The sequence below is a fragment of the Coenobita brevimanus genome, chromosome 57, assembly GCF_032717465.1.
Source record: "Coenobita brevimanus isolate Jiangsu-jjx chromosome 57, ASM3271746v2, whole genome shotgun sequence".
NCBI lineage: Eukaryota > Metazoa > Arthropoda > Malacostraca > Decapoda > Coenobitidae > Coenobita > Coenobita brevimanus.
In genome coordinates this window covers 48864692-48886458 of record NC_137010.1, presented here as the reverse complement: position 1 = coordinate 48886458, position 21767 = coordinate 48864692, and the positions used below count along the sequence as shown (strand labels likewise).

The following is a 21767-nucleotide window of genomic DNA, read 5'->3' as shown; positions in this document are numbered from 1 at the left end:
TGGATACCTGGGACTGGATCTGCTGCAATAACTACAAGCCACCATCGATTGCCACAAGCGGCAGCTCCATTCCAGAAGCCCCCGACCCCCCCTCCCCGATCCCCCCAGGGTGGTGTGCACTTGCACGACCGTTCCCCCCCTCCCCCTAGCCCTAACCCCCTCCCTCCCCCTTCCTCGTCCTTCCCCCCCCTCGACCTTTCCCCCCCACCTTCCCTGCCACCACCACCACCACCATGGTAAGGATTCCCCCTCATCATGAAGCATGGCTTCCACTTAACAGGCTGGCTGGAACATCCATCCTATTCTCCCCTGACCTGCCGCCTGGACCACTTTCGGCCTGCCTCCTGCCCCCCACCTTCCTCCCTCCACATGTGCCGGCGGTTTGGATCGCGAACATCACTCCGACCCTCCTCACACTACCTAAGGGGCTCATAGCGGGAGAAATGGAAGAAGTTGAGCCATGCACCACCACCCCATTTCTTCCCCTGCCCCCCTACCCCCCATCCCTGACCACCTCTCCCCCTACTAATCGGACATGCTATGCCACCTCCTCCTAGACTTTCAGGACCTCCTCGCATCAGGCCCCTCGGATATCGGCCACACCACCTACCTGACACATGAAATATACACCACAGGACCACCAATCCGCCAGCCCTCCTGGCAGAACCTGAAACAACGAGCTGGGGAAGACCGGCAGGTCCAGGACATGCTCAGTGCCGGCGTTGTTTCGCCCTCCACCAACCCCTGGTCCTTCCCCGTCGTCCTCGTCAAGAAGAAAGACGGCACTATGCATTTCTGCATAGACTACCACCGCCTCAATGATGTAACTATCAAGGATGCCACTCCCCTCTCCAGGATCTATGACTCCCTATACGCCGCCTCTTGGTTCTCCACCCTTGATCTCCAATCGAGGTATTGGCAGGTCCATGTAGGAGGACAGAGGAAAGATTGCCTTCACCAGCAACGGGAAGCATTATGAATTTAATGTCCTGCCCTTCAGGCTCTGCAACGCCCCCGCCACCTTATCTCAACTATTGGAGTCTGTCCTCAACAGCCTTACCTGGTTGATCTGCCTGGCATACCTGGACGATGTGATTGTTTTCAGTAAGACTTGGGCCAACCACCTCCAGTGCCTCAGGAGAGTGTTCCACTGAATCCGCCAAGCTGACCTCAAGCTCCGGCCCTCTAAGTGCATCCTGGCCACTAGAACTGTTTCTTTTCTGGGGTACGTCATCTCCCAGGACGGGATATTCCCCGACCCAGACAAACTCCATGCCATCACAAGTATTCCCCTACCACGAGTTGTCCAAAAGGTCCGAGCCTTCCTTGGACTCACCTTCTACTACCGACGCTTCATCAAAGGGTTTGCCAACATTGCCAAGCCCCTCCACGACCTGACCTGGAAGGGAGAGCCCTTTACCTGGACAGAGGAGTGACAAGCCGCCTTCCAAGAACTGAAGTCCAAACTCCTAACAGCCCCTATCATCTCCTTTCCCAACTACTCCCTGCCCTTCCAATTGTATACCGACGTTTCCCTCATAGAAATTGGTGTCCTCCTCGCCCAAGTCCATTAGGGACAAGAACATATCATCGCCTGTGCTAGCCACACTTTGAACCAGGCCGAGTGAAATGACCTTGCAATCAAGCAGGAGTGCTTGGGTATTATCTGGGACCTAGAACACTTCTTGGCCTATCTTTCGGGGACAAACGTAACCATCATCACGGACGACCAGTCACTCCAGTGGCTTTGGCAGTTGGACACTCACAATGCCCAGCTCATCCGATGGCAAGAGATCCTGGAAGAATTCAACTATGAGATATCCTACCGCCCCGGCAAACTCCACACTAACACTGATGCTCTATCCTGGCTCCCCATCCATGCCATTCAACACGACACAGAGCTCCTACAGCAGTGGCAGGACAAATGCAGGCCCTTTGGATCCCATCTCACCTGTTCAACAAACTCTACCACAAGGGGCGATCACCTTTTCACCCCATCGAGGCACATCACCCTCGATCCCGACACTGCCCTCGATGCCATGAAACACCTCCACTCAAACAACGGCATTCACCTGGGCATGAAGAAACTCCTACAAATATTTAATGACACATATTGGACCCCCAACCCTTCCAACCTAGCCAGGAGAATCATCCAATCCTGCCTAGCTTGTGCACTAGGCAAAGATACCATCCGCACGGCCGGCCTGTCAGGACAACTCACCACCCATAAACCCTGGCAACTCCTCACAGTGGATGTCATAGGGCCCTTACCACCAAAGTCCAGGTACCGCTACATCATCACCTTCATAGACACATATTCAAAATTCATTATTACCTGTCCTGCCAAGGAACATCATGCCGTGTCTGTAGCCGACGCCCTGGTCCGACACGCCTTCCCCTACTTTGGGATTCGTCAAGCCCTGCATTCCGACAACGCCCCAGAATTCACCAGTAACATCTCGCAGGAAATATCAATGTTATTTGGATATAGCATTTCCCACTCCTCCCCCTACTGGCCTCAGGGAAACGCCATTTGCTCATGCAGCCACCGATCCATCATGAACCAAGCATGGATTGAGGAAACCACAAACGAGGACTGGTCGGCTCACGTAAAAATTGTTCAGTGGGGAATAAACTCCTGTCTGTGAGAGGACAGCATCTCACCCCACGAGCGAGTATTCAGGGAAGCGCCTCTCTTCCTACTCCTACGACAACACTTACAGCCGCCCGCCACACCACCCACATATGATACTCTCCACCACCTCATGAGGCGACTCCACCATCTGCAAAATGGCCTGGATCTCCAGCCTGACACTGCCCGCAAACCCTACAAACCAGGCGATACCGTGATGGTAGCCAAGCTCCCTGTGCCACACAAACTCTCTCTCTGTTTCATGGGCCTCTACACCATTACCCACGTCCCTAACTCATATCAAGTCATATTGAACTACAACAACACACCCAGCACTCTGAGGAATCACATGTGCGCCCCTTTCACCCCTCTGCCACCCCCACCCCCGCCCCACAACTCCCCCGCCTCCCCGACCTCCCGCCACGGCCCCGCTCCCCCCTCTGACTCCTACAACTGCTACATCTCACCCTCACCCTCTCTCCCCACCTCCCCCACCCGCTCTCCCCCAAACCTCCTGCTTAATACACCGCATAGCACCTCACAGCTAGGGTCACCTGCACCGACCCCACCATCTGTCACGTCACCTCACACCTCCCAGCTAGACTCACCTATGCCACAAATTCACAGCCTATCACACACCCCACCACCACCACCATCACCCGCCCCACCCACACCCAGCTCCTCATCACCTGCTGCCCAGTCTCCACCCAGAAATCGAATGCCCACTCACGCCCATAAACCAGCCCCTTCCCCCACCGGCACCACCTCCCCCCCCATATCCCACTCCACCTGCAAGACACTCCCTAGGACACCTCCACCCTTACCCACTCCCTCCCACACTACACCACCCGCACCCAGCACACTCAGGCTACGCACACCCGCCTCACCACCCACCCTACCCTCAAGCCTACTATGACCCACTCCGGCCGCCTCTCATGCTCTCCTGCAAGATACACTACCACCCCTGCACCCCCAGCCTCACCTCCACATCCAGCCACCACTCCCTCTCCCTTCACATCCCCAACATGACCGCTATCACACTCATGCTACCTCAAACCCAAATCATCCCATCCCTGACCCCGAGGGAATCTGATGATGCATTACCCTGGCATAAAACCTTCACTATAGCCTCAGTGTCCACCATTCAGCTCGATCCTCTGCACAACTCCGCACCTCCCAACCATGCCGGCAGTAACAACACAAGCCGCCACCACAGCCCCAGGAGGAGGACACGGAGGGCTGGACGGCATGCAGATGGTGCCCGGGCAACAGGGCCATAAGTTCACTCAGGCCACGTGCCCCTATTTCCCAGAACTCGCCTGCTGCCACCACCTTAGTCAAAGTGCACTACCTTCTGGGCGAGCCAACCACCGACAGGATCAAGGTGGAACTAGCCTAACAGTTCAGAGCAGCACCTCAGCCATGGCCTATAGCCGGGCACCTGAGACTGCTGATAGTCGCTCAGTTTTTAAAGAGACAGCCAATAGCCACTCACCAAAAAGAAGGGCCACGGCCTATAGCCAGGCACCAGAGACAGCCCATAGCCGCTCACCAAAAGAAAGGGCCACAGCCTGTAGCGGGGCACCAGATACGGCCTATAGCCACTCACCATAAGAAAGGGCCACGGCCTATAGCCAGGCACCAGAGACAGCCTATAGCTGCCCAGAAAAAAGGTTATGGCCTATAGCTGAACCATCAATTAGGAGACGGCCTATTGCCACTCCGCCTAGTGCTGCTCACACCCCCTGAAGAAACCAACGGCGGCCGATAGCGGCGCTAGGGAGAGACTGGTACATCCCTACTCCTTCTGTAGTTGCCTTGGAGGGCACACCACCAGCGACAGCCGATAGCCGCGCCCATAGAGAGGAGACAGCCTATAGCCGCTGCTCTCCTACATGGTGCCCTCCTTGCGGGACCTTGGTGAAGGCCGATAGCCGCACCGGCAGGCAGCCGAAGGCCCATAGCCTCATCTCCTATGAGTGTCCATTAGGGAGTCAGGCCCCGGCGACGGCCGATAGCCATGCCAACAGCAAAGGGACAGCCTGTAGCTGCCCTCCATCTGTTGCCCAAGGGAACCTAATGAAGGCCGATAGCCCTGCTGGGGAAAGTCACCAAAGTCTCTTGTCTCCTGTGACTCCGCAACAACACAGTGAGCTGTGCTCAGTCCTGCCCTCCGGTAGAAGCACAGGTCACCCACCTGTCCACCCAGACCGAGGCAACCTCCAGGAGGAGGACCACCACTTGGAGGATTGGTGGAGCAGCCCAGTACTGTCCCTGGGGTTGTTCTCCCTCCGCCCAGAGGGGACAGTGACAGGCCTTTCGCCACCCACAGCCCGAGTCCCAGCAGAGAGACGACGCCCCTGAGAGTGGTCCCATGGCCGTGGGACGAAGGGACTCCCACAGGGCCTCCACCCACCCCAGGCCGAGAGTTGTGTGCCCTGGACTTTCCCTTCCCCCAGTGAAATCAAGTGTGCCCCAATAGACAGTGAACTCATAGTGAAAAGTGGCATCAGCACTAAGAGTGTAAAAGTAAGTCTACAGTAAATATTGTGAGGCCAGAAAAGATCAGTGAACAGTGAATTTACCGTAAATACAATGAGGCCAGAAAAGACAAAGACAAGTGAATCAAAAGGACCAGGTGCCCTAGTGAATTCCAGTGGCTATAGAGCCAAACAAGACTCTAGAACACAGAAACATAGACAGTGAATATTACATACAGTGATATTACCCTTGCCCCCTTGTAATGACACTTGTAATTATTCCCCTCCCTTGTGCAAGTCAGTAATGCCCTCCCCAGTATTCGGCTTGTAACGCCTCACAACAGTGCCTCACCGCCACGAACAGTGTAATAGTGTCTTTGCCCTCTCGACCCAGATGAAGACTCCTGTGTATACTGTATCCTGCGTGATTCTAGACCCATTCATGCCAGCATATGTATTTATTGTTGTCTATGAAAATTGTATCGAATTGTCTGCTCGTTCCACATCAGTTGAATTTGTCAATACACGTGTAAGGTTGATGCCCTGTGTTTTTATGCCCTGGCCCTCTCTTGTTTGTCTAAGCTCCGGTTTAGAAAGAGAACCCAGCTGCACTCTATGCGTTCTAGGGACGGGAAACCGCCCCTTAAACACCTAGCTTAACAGTTGGGAATACTCGTATCACTGAGAGACAGGAAAGATTATCTTAAGTGAGAGTGAAGACTAAAGTCAAAGAGATTATAGAAATCATAGAACAGAAACGGAAGCTGGCAGGTCATGTTGCAAGAATAAGGGAAAACCGATGGAGCAAGATGCTGACTGACTGAACTCCAAGAGATTGTGAGCGTAGTAGAGAAAGGCCACATAGGAGATGGAGAGATGAAATAGAGAAGTTTTCGGGCAAAATGTAGCAGAGATGGGCTCAGTCAAGGAATTCCTTGATAAAGGCTGGGGGAGGTCTTTGTTCAGGAGTGGACTTGCAATGGCTGATGATATATATATATATATATATATATATATATATATATATATATATATATATATATATATATATATATATATATCAAAGCTTGGAGGACAACCGCAGAACAAATTGATAAGTATTATACATTTTGTCGATGTTACTTTCTCTTTCAAGTTGAGTTACCGTAGAATATTTCCATTCCTTCTTTCCTTTGAAATTTCCATGACAGATTGTTTTTATGCTGCATTATGGTCGTTCTCATTATTTCCTGCCGACTTCTACTGGAGTATGTGGTGTGGGGGGGGGGAGGTAGTTGGGATCCTTCCTGATTTTCTATCTCTTTCTTTAACTCATGGAAAAGTTTTCGATGTATAATCTTCCCCACAACAATCAGCGTCGAAAGGACCAACAGATCCGTTGCTGTCTTCTTAATTTTAAACAATCTTAGATTTGCAGACGACATTTAGTCCTTTTCAGTGAATGAGGAGAGGAAGCACAAGAAATGATAGCTGATCTGCTCAGGGTAGCCTGATGACAGAACTGATAAAGAATTTAAAGAAAACGAAAATTACGTCTGAGACATGTTCATTCCTGTCCAATAAAAATCGGAGATGAAGAACTAGAAAACTAGAATGTGCTGCGTGTTGAGAAATTCAAATACATAGGTCAAGCAGCTGACGCAGAGCCAGACCTTGCCAATGACATCAAGCGAAGAACTGGAGTGGGATGGAAGGCTTTTGACACACTGATTACATGAAAGATGAACTATTTTCATAAAACAAGAGTATACGGTTATATAATCAGTGATTTCATTCTGTTCAAACATACGAATCTTACAAAATCCTTAGAACGTAAACTTAAAAGTGTACAGAGAGGAATGTTAAGGATTATATATAGTCTCGTGGTGAGATTAAAAAGAGAGCATCATGGATAAGGGGGAAAAGGAAAATAGATAAAAGAATAAATAAAAAAATGGATATGGGCAGGTCACGTCCTTCGTAGAACAGATAACAGGTGGAAACCAGGATGACTGACTGGCAACCCAGGGATGGAGTGAGAGGAAAAACCAGACAGAGAATTGAGGTGACGAGATAAGCCTCGGAGATTCGCTGAGTTGGATGTAACAAGCTAACAGCCAACTGCAGGACTTTGCAGTGGACTGACTCAGGCTGAAACTGATATTGATAATGATGATAATGATGATGGTCATTGGTGGGTGATGATGATGATGATGATGATGATGATGATGATGATCGAGTTAGGTGCTTCAGTCTGGGTTCTGGTAGACAATACTATTCAGTTTTGATAACATCCTTCCAGGCACTTGGATCACCAGACGCCAATTACTTGGTTATAATATATCGTCCGGGGCTGTAAATGCTTTCCTGGAATAAAGGAGACCATTTGGTTTTTCGCACTCACTGCAGAGTCAGCTATAAGTAGCACTACAGGTGGGCATCCCTACTCAGCACCGCCAAACTGCTTACCACCTTCCTATATTTACCAGCTGTCTTACAGCCTCCCCACTCCTAATATCATCAGTTTCTTAACCTACCGCCTTCGTCACCTTCCTGTTTTTCTGACTTACTTTTGTATTCTGACCTGAATACACAGCTGCTGATAACACCAGGTTATCCAATCTTTCCAACCTTCCAAACTTTACAGCCTTCCCGCCATTGCCACTGTGCTAACCTTGTCACTTTCTCAACATTACTGTCTTACTAACTTACCTGACCTTCCACATCTTTTGTTAAGACGGGATGATGGTTTGTGGCAACTTGGGCCCGTATTGTTGTTAGTTTAGGGGAAAAAAGAAGAACGCTTAGAATCAGTGTATATCGACTGCACGAAAGGATATTAAGGCAGATAATCTGTTTTTTCTACGGCCCAATCTTCCTCTAGAATACAACACGCAACAACCGAATTTAAATCCAGATCCTCAGTTGAGCTGTTGGGTGAACGGAGGAAAAGGGAGAGACAATCTGATCGGCTAAAGATGCAAACTCAGGACCTTCTTAGGAGGCTTTCTGGCATCTTGTCCTTAGCGATTCATCTTGCACATGACTGAGAGTATTAACGTCCCAAATGAAGGTAGAAATGGACAAGGAATTCTGAACTCTATAATATGGAGGGGCTATCTCCTCAACGAGCCTGTGACTTAGGGTCGCCATATTGAAACTCTCTCTCTCTCTCTGTCTCTCCTGTATAGTATTATTGACTATATATTGTTAAGACAAAACGTATTTTTTATAAATATATGAAATTTATGACATCGAAGTATTTAGCTCAACACTGCAACTCTCTCTAGTTTTTGATTTTTTACACCTTGGATTTTTTTTATGTGCAGTACGAATATCCTGCATGTTGCACGAATGTAAACAAGTGTACTGTTTATCTGTAATCATATAGGCTGATTGACTGAATATTCTAGCACCAGGCAGCAAAGGCCATATGGCACTAGCGTCGAGAAAGGTAATGACAGAAAGGGAAAAGATAGTGTGGTCTTAAAGTTGAAGTTATAGTGATGCTGACGCTGTTTTACGTCGAAGTAGTGGTGTTGAATTGGTGTGGGAAGTCCCTAGACTGTCCATGCCCTGAAACTGAATGTCCAGCTTGATAAAGGCCGGAAGAAACATGGAAATATCTACAAGAGAGTGTGAACAGAAGAGTAGAGGACATGGAGAGAAAGACTGGAGATAAATGGGTCCCTTTTAGTCGCCTCATACAAGCAGGGATACTAGGGAAAAATCTTCCCGTCCCTCCCCCGGGGGTAATAATCTTACAGAATGGGCAACAAGATACATTTCTTACCTGCGAAATGTAATGCCATCCCTCTTCGATGAATTGCATCCGTCAGCTGCACAGTGAACTATGGCACTATATTTTCCAGACTGATTTAAAAAAGCGCGGGAGTCAGGCGGGGTGCAACATGGCTGCCACTACACCAGCGCCGCTCTGGCATCGAACACACAAACTACTCATGAGAAAGCCTTTCATATTATAGAGCTCATTGGCATGGAAGAGGTGCCAGGGAGCCTCCTGAGGTGATGAGAATACTTGCCTTGGAGTTCCTCGGCACTAACCGGGGATCAGTGCTGTCAAACGATAAATCAGAGTTTGGGACAAAAATTTGCCATGTTTTCCACGTTGTTTCACAGACGGGATATGTCCGTCACTTTTATCCCTAACGCATCACATTAATCAGAATCATTTATGGGAAGAAAAATATACCAAGCCTCTCTCACATCTGGAATATTAGCCAGCGGATGAAATTGAAAAATAGAAGAGGTAAAATATTAGATGAGCTTTTGACTCCTACTGTCTTTGATAAGGCCAAGCAGGTGTTGCAGTGCAGAGAGGACTGATTAGCAGGGCGGTAGAACGATGGTTTGGTGTATTCTGAGCAGAAAAAGAAGGAGGAGGAGGAGGAGGAAGTAATTATGATGGGGAAGATATTTCTTCTTCCATTACCTGAAGTATGATTTTGTAGATTAATCAAGCCATCTTGGGTATGCTGTTGACAGTGTATATAACTGTACTGGAACAAATGACTAACCGATGCGTCAGTGAGTTATCCAGATGACCACCAGTCCGTGTCTGCAAGGAGAGTGGCACACGACCCTTATACAGTCGCTTCGGTGGCATTTTGTTTTACATTATTTTTGCTATTTTCAAACGATTAAGTTTGTTAGGAGGGATTTTCGTACCAGAGGGGTCTGATGTTGTCTTTATTAACCCCGTATGTTCGAGAAGCCTTTCCAAACTTGGATATAATTTTCGGAGAGAAACAAGAATTACCTTGGTAAAAAAGGCCATTGGACTGAAAGGCTTGAGGCAATTTGGGCCTTTACAAGGAAATTTATGTTTTTACTTTGTGGTAGGTGGGGGCGCTTACCATCCACTCACTCGATGTAGTGCTGCTCTCAGGTGTCTGCTCTTTCCTCTCCTCCATCATTCTTTCCTTCCATCTTCTGTTTTTCTTTCCTTCATTCGTTCCTCGTCCTTCTGCCTACTGGTGACTTTACACTCCCTCTTCTGTCTTTCTTTCCTTCATTCTTTCCCCTTCCTTCTGCGTATGGGTGACTCTACACTGAGTGACTAGCCAAATAGTTTCGTGTACACCAGGAAACCATATACTACGCTGGGTGGTAACCTCATAACCAAATTTTGGCGCACTGTGTTTTATTGGGTAATTACGGCGCTCCAATTGGATTAAGCCGGTGATGGTTTATATCCAAGGAGTGGTTGGGGTTTATTGCTCACGTAATGCCACTCAGGGATGAGTGAGGTTGGTCACATCTTAAATGTCACGACCAAGTTGCCTAGCCACGGGCTCCTACGCTCGTCATGGGGCAGTGTAGGACTGGATGATGAGTGAATGAATGAACTTGCCGCATGTCTCGCTATAGTCTTACTAATAGAAAATAATGTGTCAAAATTACAAGAAAGCAACTATAAAGTGTTTTTGCTTTCCTGACGAAGAGCCCCAACCTCTCTTAGTCTGGTGATGGCAAGTGTTGCCAGACGGAAGATGGACTTGACTAGTAGCTGAGGGTTTCATTTCTAGTTCACAACCAAGGCTCATTAAAATTCATGCAACCACGATTCAGTATTCAAGCTGTGAGTGGCCCAGTTCCGTCGGGTGAAAACAAACCAACTGAAACTGATCGCATTGCAAAATTCGGTTCATTTTCCTTTAAACTGCATTTTGAGTTCAGAGCAATTCAGAAAGTCTGTGTTCATAATATTGATGCATTTTGATTGGAAAGTAAGTTTAATGTTCGGGATTAACTTTATGGTACAATCCCACAACCACACTCCCTCCACTAGTTCCTCATTTACAAGTTACAATCAGTATCTTATAATTCAGGTACTTTGTGCAGTATTTTCTTAGCTAGATTTCATAGTATATATCATATAAAAGAAGTCTATCCAGTCGAATATAAACAAACACAGCGTTGTCACATTCTTCTAGACTTGAAGCCAACCTGTAAACAACAAACTAGGAGAGATGGTGTCGTAGATACTGAGGACCCACCACTAACCATTTTAATGGCGCATAAGTCCCTTACTCGCTTAAAAAAAAAAAAAAAAAAAATAGCCATGGCTTAACCGTGTATTTGTCTGCAAGTGGTTCAACCTTACGATTAAAATAATGTTTGTGGACATATATAACAGCACCGCGTAGGAAACATGTGGGATGGCGTATCGCTGGAGGCATAAACAAGTATTGCTTTCCTCCATACCGTTTAACAGTGAACTCAATACCTGTATATGTGACACAGAGCAGTATGAGTAGTATTATGTACTGTTATGAAGTTGTTAGAGTTGAAAGTCATTATCAGCGGTTTTCCATTATTATTTTATTATTTTTTTATTATTTTTTTCACTTGCAGTCACATGCATATCCGTCTCTAGTGTTCTCAAACTGGGGAGGCGATATGTATACGAATCGCTACAGAGTGTTTAAGGATTGGCTGCTCATGAACATAATATATTTATTTCATTTATGAATTTTGTTGATGTCTAACGTACCGTATCCTATAGGACCAGTTCAATAACTTGGAAAACATAAATGGTAAGTGAACAGTTGTATGGCTGTCCTCTGTAAGCGATGATGTTAGTAACTCTTATATGACTGGCTCATTTTCTTATTTCTAAATTTTGTTCATCCCATGTTACAGAAAACTGGGAAAGATGACGACAAATATAATCACGAATTTATCAACATAATTATATCAAGTTAAGATGCTTAACCCCTCCTCCCCACAAACATATCTCTTCCTCCTCCTCCTCAGGTTCGGCGCAGGGTGGTGGTTCGGCGACTGCTTTCGCTGCAACCTTAACGGGCTGCCGTATGAAGGCTACCAGGAGCAGCACTCCGAGGTGGTCGCGTGGTCCCCTTGGCGAGGCTATCACTACTCCCTTAGGACCACCACCATGAGCATCAGACCCGCCTTCTAAGGCCTGATCACCTGGTATTGTGATTGCGTCGCTACACTTATCAAAGACAGTCTCTTTTTGTATTAATATTCATTATATATGTATCAGAGTTGTTTTTAAATTACAAGGACGTGAATCCCAGGGGATGAAAGGGGTCAAGATCCCAGTCTCCAGTGTTCTCCTAGAGGTGAGAGTATCACAAACCCGCCTCTCCCATCCGCATGCTTTTCTTACAAACATCCATTGGAACATACTCATTCTGTTACCTGAAGTAACTTAAGACAACCGAGTTTATAGCCAGCATATTAAGAGAAGTTCTAAAATTCTTCCAGCGTCATTTATCTTGCGCAAACATAAGAGATCCTTTGCTTAGATGAAATAACGTCTTGCTGAAAATAACTCAGAGTACAATACCCGCGCCCTTCAATCCATCTGCTGGCCAAACCTATAATATTATCTTGCAGCCTTGACCTTCTAGGGATTGTTCTCAAAATCAGATTATTTCATTCATGTCAGATCGTTAGACCTTCCATAAAAACTGGTCCAAAATTGGGTCAGAAGTATTTGAAATGACCTTACTCTGTGGCCTTGATCTTTGACCTATTGCTCTCAAAGTCGAACAACTTCTTCCATGGCTGACCCCAGAAGATTCCAGCAAGTTTGGTAGAAATTGAAAAAAAAAAAAAATAGCATTGAATCTTTTATCATTCCCTGTGACCTTAGCCCTACACTGATTGTTCTCAAAATTGAATCTCCTTATTCTTGACTGCCCCTTAGCCTTTCTACCAAGTCTGGTTTAAATAAAATAAAACTGTTTGAGTTTACCTTGTCCTTTGCGCTTTACCTTTGACCTATGGTTCTCTAAATCAAATCACATCCTACTTGGCTGACTATCAACCGTCTTACCAAAATTGTTCCAAACTGGTTCAAAAATATTTGAGTTTTAGAGGTCACACATTATCATACTGACTGACATATACTGAAACAACATGAAGCTTAGTTGAAAACCTGAATGCATCATCTACATAAAAATGTAAGCAAAGTAAACACACACACACACACACACACACACACACTCATGGTCCTGACAAGATTTCAGGTTGGGTGCTACATGAATGTGCAGAAGAGTTAAGCAGACCATTGTATTTATATATTCAAGGAATCCTTAGGTCAAGGCAAACTACCTGATATTCGTATTTGGAAGACAGCAAACTTTGTTTCCCTATTCAAGAAAGGGAATAAACAGGATCCACTCAACTACTGACCAGTATCACTAACCAGTGTTGTAAGGAAGATACTAGAAAAGCTGATAAGAAAAGTTTGGGTAAAACATCTAGAAGTACACAGTATTATAACAGAAAGGCACTTCGGTTTTAGAAAGAGAAAATCATGTGTTACTAATCTAAGTTACTATGATAGAGTTACAGAAACATTACAGAAAAGAGAAGGATGGGTGGACAGTATCTACAGTACTTAGATTTCAAGAAAGCATTTGACAGAGTACCGCACCAAAGACTTTTATGGAAACTGTACCATCAAGGAAGAATCCAAGGCAACCTATACTGTTGGATGCAGGATATTCTCAGAAAAAGAGAAGTGAGAACAGTACTAAGGGGAAATTACTCATCATGTAAAGAAGTGACTAGCGGAGTTCCACAGGGCTCAGCGCTGGCACCAGTTATGTTTTTAGTATATATAAATGACATAGACAGTAACATTGGTAAGGAAGCTACCTGTTTGTGGATGATGCAAAAATACAAAGAAAAATTACTAACACAGATTCTTGCAAAGAGCTACAAGAAGAATTAAGTAAGCTTCATGAATGGAGCAAGAAATGACAAATGGAATTTAATGTGGACAAGTGTCATGTCATTAAGTTTGATAAAAGTGAGAAAAGACCAGATTGGGATTATAAGGTAGGAAGATCAACCTTACACATATCAGAAAAGGAGAAGGACCTAAGGGTGATTATCAACAACAGACTATCTCTGGCTGACCACATCAGTGAAAAGGTACGTAACATGCACACACTGCTTGCTAACATGAGAATAGCATTCACATTATACAGTATAATGAAGACATGCTGGGAAATATAATACCATCATACATCAGACCAACCCTGGTGTATGCATCAGTAGTCTATAATCCTCATCTCAAAAAACACAGATAAGATTGAAAAAGTACAAAGGGCAGCTACAAGGTAGGTGCCAAGCTTAAGGGATCTAAGCTACAAAAAAAGTCTAGAAACACTGAATCTACCAACACTATAGGAAAGAAGGAAAAGAGGAGACATGATCATGCTATATAAATGCATCACAAGGAAAGAGAAAATAGACATAAATGAATATATAACCTATGGGGAAGCATCAGCAAGAGGACACTGCAAAAAACTAAATAAAAAGAGGCAATCAAGACGTAAGGAAATTCGGTTTCCCAAATAGGGCAACTGATCAGTGGAATGCACTACCGAATGAAATAGTGTGTGCCAAAATTATGCATAAATTTAAATTAAGGATATGTATGACAAAAATGGTTAAAACACAGGACAGTACAAGCTTGACTCATTCCTGTAAAGATACAGTTTGGTAAGAACAATTAGGTAAGAAACACACACACACACACACACACACACACACACACACACACACACACACACACACACACACACACACACACGAGCGTGCATGCCAAGCGATACGATGGACTTCCGACCTGCGCGGTGCAATAACTCCAGTCATGATAGTGAACACTGATAACGTGGTATATGACCACGTCACAAATTGTCCCCAGACTATAAAATTTGGTCAAAATCCAATGACTGATCATGTATTGTTTCATTCAAGTTTCATCTATCTATCTATCTATATACCTAGGCTGCTTCCCCCAAGGAAAGGGAGGTAGCCGAGACAGGACGACTCACTCTCCATTTACTCATCCATTCAAACACATTCATTCGCATCTTAGCCCCAAAGGGGAGAACGGACAGATCCTCACCGCATCACACCGCACAAGGGTCAACTGCGCAATGCAATCAGTGACATCCGCAGCAGGGCCCGACAGCAGAACTGGTTTACCCCTGCCACATCACAACAGAACCATCCCCTTACCCGCACCTGACCTGACTAGCTGATCAGACCAAATGCGGGAGAATATCCCCTCAGGGCTGCGTCATCACTTATTCATTCACAATTTCTCTCCATTTATTTCTGTCACGCACAGCCACTCTTCCTTGCTCAACAGACATCCCTCTCGCATCCAGCGCTCTCTTCACACTGTCCATCCATCCTATTCGCGGTCTCCCTCTCAGCCTTACACCTCTCACATCAGATCTAGTTATCTTTTTCACCAATCGTTCATTATCCATTCTCTCCATATGCCCAAACCACTGCAACACCCTCTGCTCAACTCTACCAGCCATCTCCCGAACAACTCCAGTTCTCCTTCGCACTTCATCATTTCGCACTCGATCCATACGCGTCACTCCACACATACTCCTCAGACATCTCATCTCCATTACATTCAAACTTTTCCTCTCTGCTACACCCACATTCCATGTTTCAGCCCCATATAATGCAGTCGGTACCACAACACCCTCATACAGCCTTCTCTTTACATCCATTCTAAGCGAACGACATTTAAACACTTTTTTCATTCCTCCCAGCACCTTTCCTACTTCATTTATTCTAAACTTCACTTCTGCATCTATTCTTCCATCCACAGCAACATGTGACCCTAGATATTTAAAACAATCTACCTCCTCAAGCAACTCACCATTCAAAACTATATTCATCCCCCTACCATCTATCAACCTCGTACACTTCATCACTTTACTCTTATTCTCATTTACTTTCAATTTCCTCCTTTCACACACCCTTCCAAACTCCTCTACCAACTGTCTCAATCTCTCCTCTGAATCAGTCACCAATGCAGTATCATCTGCAAACAGCAGCTGCTTCAGATTCCATTCTCCTCCATCAACATTTACCAGACTCAGACCACCTAAAACTCTTGCATTCAAGTTTCATACAAAAGCATATTATATAGTTAGCCTGCCCAGAGTATTTCACCCCCATCTCCTATGTCTGTCCGTCCGTCTGTCTACGTTTTTCTTTTTATCTATCTATCTATCTATCTGTCTATATATCTAACAATATATATGTATGTATCCGTTCGTCCATCTGTCCCTGTCCTCTCTCTCTACCCATCTATCTTTCTGTCCGTCTGTCTGTCTGTTTGTCTGTCTATCGTTATAAACTTGTAAGTCTTCCTGCGTGGCTGGAATTGGTGGGTAGGTGGATGGGTGGGTGGAGCTGGTGGGGCTGGGTGGGTAGGGTGAATGAGGTGGGTGGGTGACTGAGGTGCGCAGGGTGTGTTGTTGGGTGGGTGGTCAGGCAAGATGGGTGGAGTGGGTGAGGTTGGCAAAGTGGGAGGTTTGAGTAGATGGGATGAGTAGGTGGAAAGTAGGGTGGGGTGGGGTTGGGTTGAGTTGGCATGATGGGGTAGATGGAAGGAGAAGGTACGGTGGGCAGGGAAGGTCAGTGGCCTATGTGTGTGGGTTGGTGGGTGTCTTGTTAAGGTAGGTGGGTTGATGTGGGACTTCTGGAAGGAAAAGGCAAGAGATGGGCTTCCTGCACGTGGTGAGTGAGTATATGATTTGGTGGGTGGATAGGTGAAAAATAGTTTCACTGAATGTATAGATCCATAGAGTAATTTAGTCCAGGGTTGGAACAGGTACAAATGTGACAACCGGAGGGAAACATCCTCGGGAGAAATGGGCCTATATGGAAGCCTCGTTCAAATGGGCTAGAAGGATCGATGAAAGAAAAAGGTCTATGGGAGGAAATAGGTCCATGTAGGGATTCGGTGTGTCCCCATGGGAAGAAATAGGTCCTTGGGGAATAATATTTTCATGGAGAAAGTAGGTCCACAGAGGGAATACACTGTAGGTCCATGGAGAAAATAGGTCCACAAGGGAAAGTGTTTCTATTGAGGAAAATAGGTTAATAGGAAACAAATCCATAAGTCATTTAGGTCCACTGGAAAAAAAAAATCCACTGGGGAATCTAGGTCCAAACTGGCTTATGGGAGAAATAGATGCAGGAAATGACATAGGTTCATGGGAGAACAGGTTCATTAGAAAAAGAGATCCATGAGGAAGTATGGATCCCATGATAAAATAGGTCCGTGGAGAAAACTGATCATTGAGGAAAATAAGTTCATGGAGGAAAATGGGCCCATTGGGTGAAGACAATTCCATGGGGAATGATAGGTGGGTGGGGGTTACCTCTAGCGGGTGCACTAGCGGTGTGTAGTAACGCTGTCAGAGGAACCAACAAATAAGGTGAGCTGCATTATAACTGAAACACTCTCCCCTAATCCATACACGGCGCGGGTCCTGCCCTCATACCGTTGAAATTTCAGAGGATTGAAGGCTACGAAGAAACCGAGCGAAAAAAAAGTGTGAATTAAAGAGGTTAACAAGCAGGAAATTGCCAGCAATGTAATTACAAAATACAGCGCAGTGAAACCTTTGCTACTTAAGCTACTGATAGGTATTTATACCTGGAACACAATAGAGCTAGCGTACAATTTAATTAGTAGCCTACTGACATGCCCACAGAGAGGTGCGGAAAGCTAAGTGACAGACACCCAACGAAGACTAAGACACATTTGTATCCTCCGTGCAATCTCCTCACAAACGGGATAAATAGACAGATATAATGGTGCATTTACTCTCACCTGACAAAGATCCTTAGCCCTTTTCAGCTTTGTTGATATTCACGTGTAGTCAGAAGGAGGACAAATCTGACTAGTGACCAAGATGACTCATTCTTACCACATAACTGAGGCTCATCGTATTTCATGCAGCGACGATATATATTGAGTTGAGCGCCCCAGTTCCCTCATATGAAAACCAATCGACAACCTTTTATATTCTGAATTCATGTAATTAATGGATAGTGTACGAATAGAATCATGTTATAATTATTATCCTTTTATATCTGTTTCTTCAATTATTTGGTCATGGAGAATTGTATGCAAAGACCCCCAAACCATATATTCGTTCAGTATAGGTAGGTGCAGAAAACTCAAGCCTGTAGAGCAAGTTCATTTTTACACATTTTTTTTTATTACTGATAACGTCAAAACATGCGATAAACAAGGTGAACTAAAAGTAATTAATACATGTTTTCGTAAATAAAATATTATTTGAATGTATTATAATTATGAAATAACTGCAAACATTTCCCAGCTACAATGAGGGATTGTAAATCATTGTATAGAGGATGAAATCAGTAAAATGTAAAAGATTAACAGTAGAACGGTAGAGGTACTGAGACAAATGAAATATGGTGCTTTTTAGCTGTGCCCCTCTTCCTAACTTAGATTTTGAGCCTGCACTGGGTAATTCACTCATTATCACGGGGAACAAAGCCACTACATCATTCTGGTTACCACAGTTACCTCCCCTAGATATTATCAAAGTACTCATATTACCCACAAATGGAAACGTGAGTTCGGTGGCGAAACTCATTATCACTTTTACTCACAGAAGCAACATGATCTGCTCGATCAGACAGGCTGGTGTTACACGACAGCAACTCACCGACTCAATCAATCGCTCTCATACCATTTGCTCAGCAACTCACTTATTTCACCCTCACTACCACTCACTCAGTCGCTCCAACACTCCCATACCACTAAATCACCCACATCTTCCACTTTCACTTTCACTACAAAGTATTGAATCTCTCTATCAGTATCATATCTCTTACTCAGTCACTCATTTATTCCACTTTCACCTTTATCACTGACAGAATTGCAGCATCACTGTCACCCGGATATAATTATCAGCAAAATATAGCTTGAGGCAACCTACGTCCAACCTCACTAGTGGATAAAATGGCCTCTAGAATAGTAACAGGTCTATTCAGGATGAATATTGTGCCTCAGGATCAGCTGGACGTGATGAAGTCCGTTCTTCAAGCCAGGTGCCCGAACAATCTCAGTACTATCTTATCACCTTACATTGACAGCAGCCAGCATAAACATTTAAAAAAATAATGAATTGTCTCATATTTTAGGTGAGAATTAGTGTCTACATGATCTTGATGAAAGCAGTGAGTATGATGATGACGACGATATTAACAAAGATGAAAACGTTGATGATGATAATGATGGTGAATTACAGAAAGGATGGACACGCTTGAATCCACTGAATTATCTCTACCTAGTTTCATTACCAGCTTTTCATGCGTCAAGTTTGCTTTAAATTACAGTACTGGTGAAGAGTAGAAGACAGGTAACAACCTCGTATAAACGCAGGGAAACATTAATCGATAACGAACTGATGTCTGAGACTATCTAATACAAACGTAGACATGCGTGGAAAGCACCGTCAGCCAACTGGTGAATATACATGAAAGACGAATATAGTCGCGGCTTTGAGAAGGATATGTAAAATACTGTGAAGGTCAAACCATCTCGATATTACCTAAACCTCTTGGCTCCCCCAAAATGTGTTTCATTTATCCTCTGTTTTCTACCTTTCTGACTGAAGAATGGGTGTCTCGTACTCCCAGACATTATTATTAGTGTCTGTTTTTTCGTACTTCCTATGACCTCCAGTCTTTTAAACGCAGTATCTCCAGGGATCTCGAAATGACGGATCTTGAACTTGGCTCTCTGTTAACTTGTTTTTATTTTTCCTCCGAAGGAATAATTTTGTAGGGCTTCTAGCCTTTGATTCCTTCTTCCTTGCATTAAAAAAAAAAAAAAGTGCATTGAAACGTGTCAGAATTAGATATATGTTGGCTGGGAGGGAGAGGGGGACATCAAAAACACCAACATTTACTCCATATTGTCACTCGACGGCAGAGTTTAAATAAAGTAATATACAGTGTATTTTAAAGTCGGTGGTCTGTCACCGTCATTCTTTACATTAAATCAGACTCCTGCAGGAGGGTAATTTTCGTACTAATTACTAGTTTAAAAGTCTACATATGAGTTAAAATGAATGACACCATTAGTTGTGATAGTGAGAATTGTGTTTTTGCGGATAAAAAAGAAAGAGAGAGGTGCATAATGCTTAAGGAAACTCGTGGCAAAGGCCTGATCGTCTACTGACAGTAATGGAATGGAGGTAACGACAGATTGAATCTCTCAGAGATGACTGGAGGATTATCTAGCTTCACATCTGTGTTCCGTAGAGATTAATAGGGGACTGATTTGTTTTTATTAACTAGAACTGTGTTATATGAACAACACTTTGCAGGAACAATTAACAACGGCTTATGTGACAGTTGTAAAATAAAAGAGCATTCAGAGAGTGCGACACCTGCGACCACCTACAGGCCTGAGGGTTAAATGGCTTGTTCTGCCCTGTGACCTTGACTTTAGATTCCTCCCAAATTTGAATGACTTCATTCTTGCGTGATCTTTAACACTACCTCCATGTTTGCTTCAAATCATAACAAAAATCTGAGTTGACATTGACCTTGGCCTTTGACCTGTTACTGATCTTGCCCTTTGACTGATTGATCTCAAAATACTATCCTTTTATTCTTAAGTCGTCCTCAACCATTCCACAAAGTTTGGTATTAATCAGGGAAAAACTTAAAGTTGACCTCGTTTTTGACCTCTACCTTTGAGCTTTTGTTCTTAAAAACGATTCGCCTACTCCTTGCCTGCCCCTAAACGTGTCCACCAGGCTTAGTTAAAATTGGATCAAAACATTTTGAGTTACTTTGTTAACACACACACACACACACACACACACACACACACACACACACACACACACACACACACACACATGAGTTACAGTCGAACTTTGCCCTTGTCCTGTGATCTGGAGTGTTGACTGACTATTCTCAAATTGAATCATTTCATTCTTGTCTTACCCTCAGTCATTCCTCCAAGTTTGTTCTATATTATATAAAAAATCGTTTACGGTGATTTTGCGAGCTCAGTGTTTTACCTAGCCATGTGACCTGGAGCTGTGACCTGTTATTCTGTAAAACCATGGATTTCTTCATCGGTTATCCATTAAGTTTTTCAGTAAGTTTGGTTAAACCTGGATAAATACTGCTTGACATGTATATTTGGCACACACAGATATAGGACTACATAATAGATAGATAGATAAATAGATAGATAGAGAGACAGATAGAAGCAGGAAGTCAAATGATGAGAAGGTGTTGTGTTTGCGAGAAGCGAGCAGCGCTAAACGCTTACACGGGGGAAAGCTGACGACAGCGGCCAGTAAGGAGATGATTCAGTTAGCTGTCAGCAGTCCTCTCGTGAGAAAGTTCTGTTACCATGAGGAAGATACGTGACACACACACCCTACTACACGAGATGTGAGGAAAGAGAGTTTAGAAGGAGACAAGCGACCCTATAGAGAGGTCGAGACGGAGATTAGCTTTAGAACAGAGAGAGAGAGAGAGAGAGATAGCGAGACAGGAAGGTAGCTACCCAGGACTTATACTATTATACCTGTTTAATATTTCCAAGACAAATAAAAATAGTCCCATACTATTCTTTACCTCTCCCGTCACTACATGACATCTGGTGGGGAAACTACTACAAGATATAAAAGCCGCTCGACCACAAGTCTAAAATATACGCCTCTACAAGCAAATACAAAGTCGCTGTTTATGATACAAAGTCTTTATGACATTTGGTAGCAGCGAACGTATACGAACCTCGTCTACGAATCAACATTAAATTCCTACAAAATATCAAGATT

General features: G+C 44.6%; 1 protein-coding gene across 1 annotated transcript in view; it reads left to right on the top strand.

Annotated features, from left to right (window-relative positions):
* LOC145401988 (ryncolin-1-like) overlaps nt 1–12037 on the top strand; it is an 82299-nt gene extending 70262 nt beyond the window's left edge. The window contains exon 4 of the mRNA XM_080274090.1: nt 11872–12037. Coding sequence (XP_080130216.1) covers nt 11872–12037 — 166 coding nt within the window. The remainder of the gene's footprint in view (nt 1–11871) is intronic.
* The last annotated feature ends 9730 nt before the right edge of the window (nt 12038–21767 follow it).